The following is a 14137-nucleotide window of genomic DNA, read 5'->3' as shown; positions in this document are numbered from 1 at the left end:
CGAAAATGCCGAAAGTAAAACGTTACATGTGGAAAGGAAAAGTTGTCACTAAAAAAGTGTACAATCAACGGTTAGCACAGACAAATACTGGGAAACGTAATTTGAAGACACGAGTCGAAACCACACCAGATGATTGTAACAATTCCATGGCACATGTAACGTTTTACTTTTGGCATTTTCGTAGCGCAAGCGAAAACTAACCTCAAACGTTGCGTCTGTATATTACACGTGCTCAGAGCACACACTTTGCGTTCACGCAGCTGATGTCGAGTGAGATCAATGCTACCAACTTACAGAAAATGCGACGTTGTCGCGATCAAAATACTTTTTTATGAGGGCTATTGTATTTAATTTATTAATAAATGACGTAAATAAATAACGTAATATAATTTCATTAGTATTTTTAAATAGTAATTACTATGTTTTGTTACTTTTTAAAGATTTTCACACTTTCAGATTTTCGTTTGTGTCAGTTGCAAGTCAGGTACAGTCTTTCTAAAAATCATTAAAAGTGAAAGTTTGCATACGAGAAAATATGCCTAAAAATGTCTCTATAGCTCTTAAAAACACAGGCAACCGTTATTTTAATAAAATATTAATATAAATATTACTTTCCAGTAAAGAATATCTTCTTAAATATGTTAATTAGCTTTATGTTACGTTTCTTAAACTTTTGGCAGAGATCTTACGGGTCATACAACCTTAACCAAGGGATTAACCGGACCTAAACACATTCAGTGCCAGGATGGTTTGGGGATGATTGAGTTGCGCGAGTAACCTAGCTCGAGCCTACGACTTCGAGGGGAGGTATTGGAGATACGAAGTGGCTCCACTCGAACTAACTGTCGCGACATTACCGACGCCTATCTATTCTATTTTCTGATACTCATAGTTCAGTTCAGTTCTCTTTCTGGCGTCGCACGGTTGACCACGTGTAACCATAATTGTTGTAATTCTATACTGAATAAAACCGCGTTACATAGAAACAAACTCTAATTATCACCCGCCAACAGTTTTAGACATTGTTCTTAACAACGGTACAAGAATTACACTCATTGTAAATGGCATTAAAATTGTTCTTCATCTTTGTAGATTAGTGCGCTATCTACTGTACGTGCCACGTTACGTTCCTACACAACAAGTTTTTCTTTCAGAAAATTGTGTTTTCTTTACATTAATTGATTCGTATTGTTTGCAAAAATAAAAAATAAGAAATTTGAATTATAAATACTTAACAAAATATTATGTCACAATATTGTAACTTTCAAGCCTTATAACTCGAAAAGTACTTAATAAAAAAATACTTAATTATAATGTTTTGAAAAGCTCTCGATATAAGCTATAAGAATATGCAATAAAAAATAGGGGGTTTCATTTAAGAAACTGAAGATGTCCTTGACCTGACCTTAACGATGCCACCATTGCCACCCAAGGTCAAATCAATGACACCATCTTATGTTCCCCTCAAAACCATACAATTTTTGTCTAAAACGTTTTTCTCTAAAATGCTCAGTTTTTGAAAAAAAAAGGGGTGAACGGGGTGGTCTCAGACACCCTGTATATGAATGTGTAGTTACTCCAAAAAAGATTTCGAGCGATAGAGTTGTCTTTCTCTATCGCACGGAGTATTGCACAGACTATTGCATAGAATAGTACGTTCAGCGCTTCTCTGTCGCACCCCGCTCGCTTAGATCGAGCCACCGCACAAGACTCTCGTATAGTCACGTAGCATAACGTAACGTAACGTGAGCCAACGCACAAGAAACGTATTGGTTACGACCGTTACGGCGTTATACGTTTCTGTGCGTTGATCTACGTTACGTTACCATGCGAGAGCTAGTGCAAAGGCTCTAACCGATACGTTTCTTGTGCGTTGACTAACGTTACGTTACGCTACGTGACCATACGAAAGTCGTGTGCGGTGGCTCTTACTCAAATATTCGGACTTTAAACCGCGGCAACCACAAGTCTTGATCGATTTTGCTTAGGCAATTTAATACAACTGTGTTCGCAATAAAATTATCTTTATTTTAATATATAGTTCAATTAAAGAATAAAGATGAGTGTAAATTGGTAATACCAACTCACCTGTTTATACCTGACAACCCGGTAATAGGGAGCAGTAAAAGATAAGCAACCTAACTTTTCCTTTCTACTTCTGCTTTGTACTTTCGATTGGTACTGAATTTTTTGAGAATATAAATGAGTGCAAAAATAAAAAAAAATTAATTAAATTATTTTTAATTAAGCTTAGCCTTGAGCTGATTTAATTAGGCAATCCATCAGCGATTTGTTTGTTTATTCATTATGTTTGATAAAAAATACCTTTTATTAGGAAAACAGATGAGTGAAGGTCGATTTTAGTCGGGATTTTAGACTATATAACGTGCATAGTAAGATTCCAGTAATAAACAACTTTTTCCTTTAAACACTTTATTTTATTTAAAAAATTATTAATTTTTTAATTAGAATATATTTGTAAACTACCCTATCATCTATAGATTAAAATAATTAATAAGCTTGCGTAATTTTTAATATTTAATTTTAACCCTCAAACAGCACACCTCGATTGGGCCACCTCAAAACTAGTGCGATTTGGGATTTCGTATCTCAGTCATTTTTAATAAAAAAAAAGAAATGGTTATATGGTTTTTTATGTAAAATTTCCCTGGCAATCGAGTAGTGCACTTTATTTTAGGAAAAAGAAATAATTTTTATATAAAAAATTGAAATATATAAAGGAAGGTTTTTAAAAAAGTGATTTTTTCATCAAAAAATTGCTTTGTTTTTTTGCAAATAAAATTTAATTTTGACAAAGAGATTTTAAAGTCAAAAGACTATATTTTTAAGAAAAAAATACTATAAATAAATAAAAAAATATCTAGAATTTTTCGCACCTAGAAAATTCGCACTTTTTCAAGTTGAGACAAGCAGACAGTCTACTGCGGTCTGCTTTTGTACTGCGCGACTCTCTAGGTTGTAAACCGAATTTAGAAAGTGGGGGGAATCCTCGGCGGCAGCTATGAAAAAAATGCCAGCCATTCGAAAAAAAGTGGTGCAAATTAGCACATGTGTGCTAATTGAGAGTTAATTAAAATTCTAATGTAAAGTTAACTAAAGTTACTTAAAATTAACTAACGAATGTATAAGTGTGATTTAAATCAAATTTTTGAATACATTGTATGGTGGAAATAGAAAATGTATAAAAAAATCCAGTAACCGTTTAAAAAAAGCTAAGAATCTGAGAAAATGGCAAAATCCATTGGAAAAGGATAATCGAATATAACAAGCATTATTAAGGGGATCCTGCAGCCGTATGATTTACCGACATTATCGTTTATAGATGGATCTTTTAATTGGCTTTATAGAATTGCAAAAATCTTTTACAGAATTAATGTCCGCACAAAAATCTAAGGTAATAAACGCGATTTTATATCAAAAACACCAAAAAATTAAAAATATTACTTATTTGGGCACATACAGCTGTCACCTGACGACAATATTTGCTTAAAACAAAAATTATGCAGTTTATACATGCATAACGTTTATCATCTTCCCTTGAGAAAACATGTAGGAATAATATCGTGCAAGTAGAAGTAAGATTCAATGTGTACAAAAAAGATCCATCGAAATTTTATTTTAGTAATGCAAATACGGATGCAGAATGACAAGAAGAGCAGCAACAGTAGTTGCCGGATCTTGCGAGATATGGCGAGCAATCGAACAAGGACAGATGTCATTTCGTTAGACAAAGACAGATATAAAGAAAACAAAATTAAAAAGGTTGACATTATCGACATCGAGGAAGTTCGCCTGTCACTGCAGGATCCCCTTAAACATATAATTGTTACAGTTTTTGTCAGATTAGTGATTAAAAAAAATACTTCAGTTATATACTATAATATTATGTGAAACTAATAAACGTTCATTATTGGGATTTTCTAGCAAACAAGAGAAGATGCCTGGCTACCGTCAGCCTAATTCCTTAGAAGGTCTTAGTTTGGGACGCGTGTGCCAGCAAATCGGCGAGATGTGCCAACGCATGCATGTGCTCTCGCAACAATCTTCCACAGCGCAGGTGCTAGCCTTTGCAAAAGAGACGATCAGACCGTACTATATAAGTGGACTGCCGATTCATTTGCGCTCCCAGGTTATCGAAAAGACTTTAGAAGAACTGAGCAGCAAACCAGTTGACAGTTTGACACTCATTTCCGCACTTGCAGCGACATATGTATTGGCTGTTCTTCTCAATAATGATATAAAACGGCTGAAGATCAAACTCTGTTGTTATTATGGATGTAGCCACCAAACATCTCTTTTAAAGTTACTCGCTTTGGAAGGACGTGGACTCGAATTGTTAAACCTGACCCGTTCCACCTTGTTAAGTTTAGATTGCGAATTACTGTATTCGGCGCTATTCAATATGAAGAACTTGTTGAATCTGACACTTCAAAATATAGCCAATGATGTCGTGCTCGGAATCATAGGCAAAAGTTGTCCGAGACTCGTAATCTTGGACATATCTTGCTCTAAACAAGTGACAAACGCAGGATTGAAGCAGCTACTGTTTGAAATGAAATTACAGGATGAGGAATGCTCCATTTCGCGTCAAAAGTACACTAGTTGGTCGCGACTCAAAAGTTTGTTTAGCATATGGAAAATAAAGAGCTCTAGATCGAAAAAGAGATTTTACTCGGAAAAAGTGTTTCCATTTATGGGATATGAAAGTAGAAACCTATTATGTGACACACTAAGAGTACTGAATGTCACTGATACCTCTGTTACTAGTTTGGGCGTGTTACTCGTTCTGATGCAAATTCCACAGCTTGAATCTTTAGCGAGATATAACCACATGGAACACGTGGCAGAGATAACGCATCAGCTCATCGATGTAAAACTTCCGTTCAATTTAACTGAAGCAAGGAGTTGTAAAACAACGCCTGTTAACATACAACTTTTAGCACAAGTGTTTCCAAAAGTTAAGAAATTACACATTTATGAACCATACCATTCTCCCGACACACTATGCCTCTTTCCTTATATTACCTCATTAAGCGTACATGACGTATTGCCGGAGAACGAATGGTTAAATGGTTTTTACAATTATTTTCGAACAAATGGTCAAATCTTACGTGAACTTAATATTCAAATGATAGAAAGTGAAGATCCTTTGCAGGTGGATGTAAAAAAAATTTTGAGCAATTGTCCTAATCTCCAAATACTCATTAAGAATGGATCAAATATAGTTTGGACAAAGGGACATGATCCTCAGCCTTTTAAATATTTAAAGAAAATCCAACTCGGATGTACAGTGAAGGCATTAGTGGTTACAAAAATACTTTTGCTGGCTCCTGAGTTAATGTCACTGCACATTCAAAATAGCTACGATTTGACGAATCAGCATCTAAAAGAGTTAGTAAAACCATCTATCAAATACAGGAATCGAAAATCAGATAAATGCAACGACAACAATTTACAAAATTTAAGATGTTTTTATATTTCTAAGGCAAGACAAGTATCAGCGACCGGTGCACTAAACATACTCCACAGTTACAAACGGTTAAGGTGGTTTGGAAATTTGGCTAACTGGGATGATGATGATATCGAAATACTAGTAAAAAGCAAAAAACGTGAAAACATGAATGTAGATTTTTGCTCCGATGCGCATTGGTACTGGAGTAATTGCGTTCATATCCAATAATCGTATATCAAAAATACTTCGTGAAATGATCCTTATTAACCGTGACATTATCAAACAGCTTAATATAATAAGCCTGATACATTAAAGATGTATCAGTATTGAAGATTTACATAAGACTTTACGTTTTTATCAGTGTTATGCTGAATTTGAAAATTGAATGCATGCTTCTTTAACATATGTGTTACGAGAGCCATATATAATATATAATTTATAATATGATTAATAAAAATTGTGAAGAAACGCTTCTCTTTTTCGTTTGTGTGTGATTGTTTCCATTTATAACAATCAATTTAAATAGGGGAGACCGGGGCAAAGTCGTTACTATTTTTTCGGTGCCGATTTTTAACAACAAATAATTTTAGTAAAATGTGGTATACCGTTGTAAAGAGTAAACCCTTGGCTACCAAATTTATAAAGACATTTTGGTCTACGTCACTTTGTTCAACTGATATAGAGTGAAAACGACAAAGGTGCAAAAATTGAAATGTCAAAATTGCCGAGGCGGAGTCGTCACTCCATTCTAAAACTAAATTTTAAATAAAAAATCATAATTCCGATTATGAAAAATTATAGGATACATTTTATTAATTATTTTTTAATAGAAAAATGGAAATATTAATTAAAAACACGATGGCGGAAAATAATTACAAGAAAAGCGCACATACTTATGTACCCTACGCTCGCACGAAATGCACTGTTTCTCGTCAGCTCTATTCTGTCATCTCTGAGCACACACAGCACATATTATCCAAGTCCTCGTCAGAATCCGACCGCTGCTTCTTTGACTTTATTTGATTTTCGCTTGAAGCCTCCATGATATGGCTTGGTAACGACTTCGCCCCGGACACAAGTTTTAAGTTTGGTCGCTCATGAAATATTAGAAATCAACGAAAATAAACAAATTTCACTGGATTCGTGTTCAACATGCATTACTCTTCAGAATCACTTATCTCGAGATTCGGAGAGAAAATATTAAAAATGTTTAAAATTTTCGACGCGCAAAAAATTTTATTTTTGACCTCTGAAAACACGTTTGCCTCAATGAAAATCACAACATGGCATATAATCTCACTAAACTTTGTTGGTCATATGGGCACCATACGTAGCGTTTACAATATTAATAGCGAGTTTACACAACATACAGATTTTGAGATAATTCGGTTTTAACATTTTTTTTTATTAAGCGGTATCCATAATTAATGTAGAGAATCTAAGCCGATTTTTAGTATTTTTTAAATTAAAAAAAAAACCTAAATTTGAGAAAGTTATAGCTTGCTAAAGTTTCTTTGATGACAGCAACTTCAAAAGGTATGACGTCATTTCTTATATAAGGTATGACGTCACAGCACCCAGGTAGCGCACATGGTCTTTTTGATGTCAATTTAAGGTCATTTTTTGTCCAAGACGTCATATGTCATTTATATGACGTGTATTTGGCGTCTTATTGTGGACGAAAGTATGACGTCATGAAAAGGACATGAATTAGACGTTATTTTAAGACCAAATGTGGTACACAATAATTTTATTTTCATTTTTTGAGTTTTTCTTAATTAAAACAGACCCATATAGCATGAAGCTTGCAAGAGAATGCAGGAACGTTACAAGTTGCAATGCAATGTTGTAGAGACAATTGCAACATTTCGTTGAAATATTAGAACAACATTGCAGAAATATTATAAGAATAATAGAAAATATATAGTACTATAACTTACTCCGTGAACATATATGCACATACATAAAGTAAAGATTGATTTTTTTTAGATTTCTTTCTTTAAATTTGATTTCTAATTATTTTTTAATTTTGATTCGATTCATAAAAAAATTCTTTATTTTGTCAGGTAGCGTCTTTAGGCGTTCTCATATATTGTTAACATTATTATATTAATATTATATTATGTTAAATATACAAATTTTATATTAATAATCATTGTACATTAATTGTAATTATGTTATAGTCCGTTCGATCATCGATGTCAAGCAACGTTAAGTGCGGTACTGACTTAGATGGGTGACCGCGCGGCTGTATGCACACACGACATATACATAATAAATGTATTTTCTTTTTTTCTTTTTTTTTTTTTTCTAAAATTCTTAATTCACAAAAGCATAACGGCATATACATACCTTTAAATGACTCATATTTATGTCATTTTTAGAGCATTTTTAAAATTATTATAAACTTACGTCATATACTGATGTAAATTTGACGTCATCCGATGACGTCACTTATGCTGTGACAAATGGCCGTCAATATAGAGTCATTTAGACGTCATACTGACCGTCAGTTTGACGTACGTTCTGGCGAATGCGTACGTAAAAAAGACGTCTAATTGACGACGTTGTGCTACCTGGGCACATTTTCGTGTACTATATTTTTTTCAATTTTAAAGATATTGCAAAAATTCAAAAAGTTTACAAAGAAAGTATGCCATGATCTATCAGACCGCTTAATAAAAAAAATGTATGTTAAAACCGAATTGTAGTGACGACTCCGCCCCGGTCTCCCCTATCTTTTACACGTCATTCACTTATAATGCAGGGGATTTGCTTAAATAATATTGTTACATTATTCTACAAAAACTATTGGCACGACAATACAACAAATCAAGAAATATACAAAATATAATACCGGGGCACGTATTATGGAACTTTTCGGAATGGGTTTCGATCAGAATTATTCCGTTTTCCCTAGAAAACACAATAGAAATCTAGGAAAATAACTAAACAATTCCGATCGAAATCCATTCCGAAAGTTCCATAACGTATATATTTTCGTAATCTATCACGTATCCACAATACGTGATATATTACGAAAATCTTACCTCTTTTAAACCATGTGATTGCAACAGAAAATTGATGAGTCTAGTGTCAGTTTGAAAGATCTTGTAAGTCATGTGTAGCTGCTTCGCAGGCGGGTCTTCCGGTGGTGTAGCTAAGGCAGAACATCTAAAGAACAAATAAAATGCAGTTGCTCAACATTTCTGTGTCTTAAAAATAAGAATAAACGGATAGATAAATTCTTATATCAACTTACTTGAAGCGTAAAACGGATGTCTTGCTTCTATTTGGTCCATTCAATAACCATTCGTTGTTTAGCGTATTTCTTGCATTCGTTGTACTATAAATAAACATCAACAAAGTATTAGAAACATAATTCTTATCACTCTATCGTGAATAATTTAATATAAAATCGGAGTATTTTTATACACATAAAATTATTCATTTCTATTAATAAATAAAATTTAGAGAGTTATACGATGTATATTATATGATAAGTAGATTTATAGCTCCTAATATAAAATAAAAAGATAAAAAAACGGAAACAGACATATTTATGTATTTTATATTTGCGAATCCTTTTATTAATTTGTAATCGATTTTCGCTCATCTAATATTTCTTAAACATTCAGTTTTAAATATCTTCGTAACTAATTTTTTACTAGAAAGATTTCATCATAATATCCACTTACAGTTAAATAAAGTATAAGATTTTGTTATTTATTTTTACCTCCTGTTGAAGATTAATTTATTAATCTTATAGATTTTTTTTGCGAGAATGTTTAAAGATTATAGATAGATAAAAAGTTATAAATTTTTAAGCTGTATATCAAAGCTGAAAAAAATATTCATATCACTATTAAACAATTTATAATGTGTTAACAAAAAAATGCATAAGACGAGAGGTTGAATACAAATGCTGCTATAAGACAACATAATTATATTATGAAGGGATTATTATTTAAGGAAAATAAACCAACTAATACTCATTCCAAGTTTATTCTTTATTTTTATCATCTATATTTATACACACAATGCATATGATTTCAAATCCGTTACTCTTTGCCCGTACAAGTTTTGCGGTTGTTTCTTGTTGCGAACCAATAATGATCGCAACAATTGTATAGGTATGTGTAGGTATATATTATAATCACCATATTTATATTTGTACAAAAATTGATGCGGAAGGGTATGTTTATGACACTACGCCTTATTAATATTTAAATATCAAATGTTAAATTGAAATTATTCAATTTTAACAATAAAGTTGCAAAGTTTGACCGTGTTTCTCATGGTAATCTCTATCACACATATTAATAAAAATATACGATCCAATTAAGTAATATAATTTTTAAAAAACCATTCTGTAATTCAGATTAAAAAAGGGAAAAATAGGCATGTTCATCGAAGAAAAGTAAAAAAAATAAAAAAAGAAATATTATATAAAATATTTTTAAAAAACTCAAAAAATAATAGAAATTGATTAATATCAGCGATATACATAAAACTTCATTACCATAAGAAATATTGAGTTAAACGATTCATCAAATAACTGTACGAAATTCGAGGGTTTTTAACGAACGTGTATAGCATACGTAACACAAGTAAACTTACTTTTCTGAATTATCAGATTTGTGAGATTTATGTACCAAGGCCTCCAATGCTTCTTCGCTGCTGTTAGATAACTGTGACATACCAGAAAGACTGGTAGAGGACATGAGTTCTTTCGAACGCTTTCCTTCCAATCTTTCTATTACATTCGTACATTCGTACTTTCTTTGGAACATCATGATTTATCTGAAATAGAATAAAAGAACTATATGTAAAATTGTTGTATTATGTGAATAAAAAAATGAAGGTATATGAAAAATAACATAAAACGAATACTGATGTATGTATATTGCCGGCTAAAAGTTTGAAAATGAATTAAAAATTTGTACTATATTAAATAAATCAAACTTATGCATTATAATTTAACATATTTTTATTATTTTATTCATTGTTTCTTAACAAAAATACCATTGCTCATATTTTATCGCTCACAAAGCTCCTCTATGAGAAAGGTTGTATTTTATTCAATGCATAATTATTAGTATTTATTTGTTTTGGTTTCCTCATAGAGGAATCTTTATGAGCAAAATAAAATAGGAGCAATGGTAGCGATCTGTAATGATGAGGAAGCAATGTGCAAATTTCTAATTTGCACACTTCTTTTAATTTTAAATTTAATCTTTTTATGAATTGATAGAGCTTAGCAGCACAAGTGGGGTTTTACAATCGACGCACAATGTCAAATCGATGTTGACTTTGGGAGTTCAGGCTACATGATCCAATATGGACTTTGCATATGGATCTTTAATCGCGTATATAAAGCTGGGTTTAATCAACCAAATCTTAAAGGATTATATATGAAAGGATTATATAGGGATAGAAAGGACTGAAGAATATAATAGAATTATAAATAGCCTGATATCTCAAAATTGGCGAAAGTTAGAGCAACCACGGACATTTCTCAAAAAATTCAAAATTTTATAAACAAAAAACCCTTTTATCGATTATCGCCAAATTCAATACCAACCTTCTTTTAATGATACTCTATATAAAATTACATGTATAACTTATACATATACATGTAAATAACTTTTTAAGTAGAAATCGGTAATTCCTTCACCAATCCTCGCAAAATTCAAAATAACCTTCCTTTAATGATAGGCATCTTATACACTTTTTAAACAGAAATCGGTAATCCCTTCACCGAGATCCTCGCCAAATTCAGTAACAATCTTCCTTTAATAATATTCTATCCATCAAATAACTTAGGGTAGACCGAGGCGAATCGGATCAATATAAGTTTTAAGACAGTTTTCGTTAGTGTTTTGTTTCAAACAAGCTGTTTTATCGTGCTAATTAGTAATCCGAATCGCCTCTGTCTACCTTATACATTTTTAGGCAAAAATCTGTAACCCTTTCACCAATCTTCGCCAAATTTAAAACAACCTTCCTTTAATAATACTTTATATATAAGATTGCATGTATAACTTGTACACTTTTTATACAAAAATCGGTAACCTCTTTACCGATTATTGCCAAATTCAACACCAACCTACCTTTAATGATACTCTATCCATAAAAAAAAATTGGTTCGATATCTCAAAATTTGCGGAAATTAGAGTAATCATGTAGATTTTTTTAGATAAAAATCGGTAACCCCTTTATTATTAGCAATTTTTATTAATTCTATTATATTCTTCAGTTTTTTCTACCCCTATTTGATATATAACTCTTTAAGATTTGGTTAATCAGTTCTTGAGTTATAGAAATTTTGGTAAATTTGGCGGGCGCGCGCGCGCGCGCGCGCACACACACACACACACACACACACACACATCCGGACATGTTTTAAAATTACGATTTTCCGACGTTTTAGAACATTCTGAACACATTGGCAGTAAAAATCTTAAAAAAAAATTTTTTCTTTGGTCTTTTCTACCCCTATTTCATATATATAATTCTTTAAAATTTGGTTGATTAGACCTAGCTTTATATGCTATCAAAGGTCTATATACGAAGTTTATGAAAATAAAGCTTCCTCTATGAAGAAGCAATAATATAAAATGTTTGAAAGTTCTTCCCAAAATATTTTTAATAAGATAAAAAGAGAGACTTGGTTAGGTGTTAGGTGGCGTGCGAGAGGGTGGTTGCGAATTGAGCGTAAGAGATAGTTATAAGTGGTAATAGACGAACAATTGTAAAGTGAGTGAGAAGATGAGATAAGGAAGTACGGCGATTGAAGGTAAAGGTAGGCGAACAATAGGAAAGGCATTAAAGAAAAGGAAAGGAACCGCCAAAGGAGGAAGGTTAGAATGGCGAAAAAGGCGGGAAGCTCGGAAGGTGTCGGTAAAGAGGGAATGAATAGATATGTGGTAAAGCAGAAGGAATCTGATTAGATATGGCGGGCAGAGAAGCGGGAAGCGCGGGAACCGCGGGAAAGGCAGTTAAGATAAGGCAGGATAGTAAGCAGAGGAAATTAGTTGCGGAGAAAAAGGATAATGGTAAGAAAGTAACGTTTAGGATAGAAGAGAGTAAAGGAAAAGGGGATGAATGGCAAAAAAGTAAAGCAAAAGGGAAGGATTTATGTAAACAGCTCAGCAAAAAACTAAAGGTGCTAAAAAAGGATAGGAGGATGTATAGAGAATATATGGAGGATATAAGAATAAAAGAGAGGGTGTAAGAAGAAAGTATAAGGAAGATTAAAGAGAAAATAGAGGATTTGGAGAAATGTGTAATGGAAAGGTTAGAAGATATGGAAAAGAAGACATGCATGTACGAAGAGAAAAGCGAAGAGGGAGGAACGAGCGTAATTAGTGATAAGGAAAGCAGAGATAATTATAATAGAAGAGGGAGTACTTACGCGGAATCCTTCTCGGAGTGCAGCGAAGATAAGTTAAGTAATTGGGAAGTAGGCAAGATTAAGAAGTGGGTGGCGGACAAAGATAGAGAGAGGAGAAGGTGCAATATAGTGATGAAAGGTATAGAATTACCGAAGGAAGTGGAAGAGGACATATAAAAGAAAAGTTAGAAGTAGAATGCAAGGTGGTAAGTAATAGGAACAGTGGAACGGTGTTAGAGTAGTAGAAATTAATTGAGAGAAGAAATGAAGCAAAGAAATGAAGAAGGAAATAATGAGAAATAAGAGTAAGTTAAAAGGAGGTAAGGTCTTTATAGAAAATGATTTAAGCTAGGAAGAAAAAAAATACAGGAAAAATTGAATAGATGGGCCAAAGAGCAAAGAAATAAAGATAAAGAGATAAAGTTTTGGAAGGGTCAGAGTAGAGGGAGTCTGGAAAGTATGGACGGAGTTGGAAAAGGAAAATAGAATGGAAGGTGAGGAGAGAGAGGAAGTTGGGGCAGGAACAAGTAAGAGTAATGAGAAGGAACAAAATTTCGTTTAAGCCAGGAAGGTGGCACAGGAGAGAGGAGCAAGGAAGGAGATAAAGAGAAAAGGAAAACCAAAAAGGGAGGGAAAGAGATAAAAAGGGGGGAAAAGATTTGTATTTTGGAACACAGCGGGTTTAGTAAATAAAGATAAAGATTTTTGGAAATACATAGGAAAGTTTGATTTCATTAGTTTATGTGAAACATGGCTAGAAAAATAGGGATGGGAAAAGATTAAAGACAAGATGCCAAAGACGCACGAATGGACATGCAGCTATGCTAGGAAAGTAAAAAGAAGAGGGAGAGTAAAGGAAGGTTTTGTAATAAGCAAAAAGAGGGGGGAAGTAGGTAGTAGGTTAATTAAGAAGGAAGAGGGGGATGTAGGGGTATCAGAAATAATAGGAGAGAAAGAAAGTTGTAGGATTTTTTCGGTATACAACTCGGGGGGATGGAGAGAATTGAAGGAAAGAATGAACAGGTTATTAGAGGACGAGGAGGGGGAAAATATTATAATAGGTGGTGATTTTAATATAAGGATAGGAGAATTAGGAGGTTTAGACATAGAGAAGATGGAGTTGGAAAGAAGAAGTAAAGATAAGATAATCAGTAACGGAGGAAGGAATTTTGTAGAATGGGTACAAGAGAAAAGATGGTATATATTAAATAGAATGACAGAAAGAGATTGGGAAGGCGCACACCTATGTAGGAGCTAGAGGTAGTACG

The 14137-nt window shown here is 33.0% G+C and overlaps 1 protein-coding gene across 1 annotated transcript; it reads left to right on the top strand.

Moving 5' to 3' along the window:
• Positions 1-3952: 3952 nt before the first annotated feature.
• LOC112459307 lies at positions 3953-5956 on the top strand. The gene has a single exon (XM_025023343.1). The coding sequence runs from the start codon at positions 3959-3961 to the stop codon at positions 5699-5701; it is 1743 nt and encodes a 580-aa protein (XP_024879111.1). The 5' UTR covers positions 3953-3958; the 3' UTR covers positions 5702-5956.
• Positions 5957-14137: the final 8181 nt, after the last annotated feature.

The sequence above is a fragment of the Temnothorax curvispinosus genome, unplaced genomic scaffold, assembly GCF_003070985.1.
Source record: "Temnothorax curvispinosus isolate PA1 unplaced genomic scaffold, ASM307098v1 QBEX01009716.1, whole genome shotgun sequence".
Taxonomy (NCBI): domain Eukaryota; kingdom Metazoa; phylum Arthropoda; class Insecta; order Hymenoptera; family Formicidae; genus Temnothorax; species Temnothorax curvispinosus.
This window is presented reverse-complemented; position numbering and strand designations above follow the sequence as displayed.

Coding starts and splice junctions, on each gene's coding strand:
- LOC112459307 (XM_025023343.1), top strand. CDS start 3,959: ATGCCTGGCTACCGTCAGCCTAATTCCTTAGAAGGTCTTAGTTTGGGA.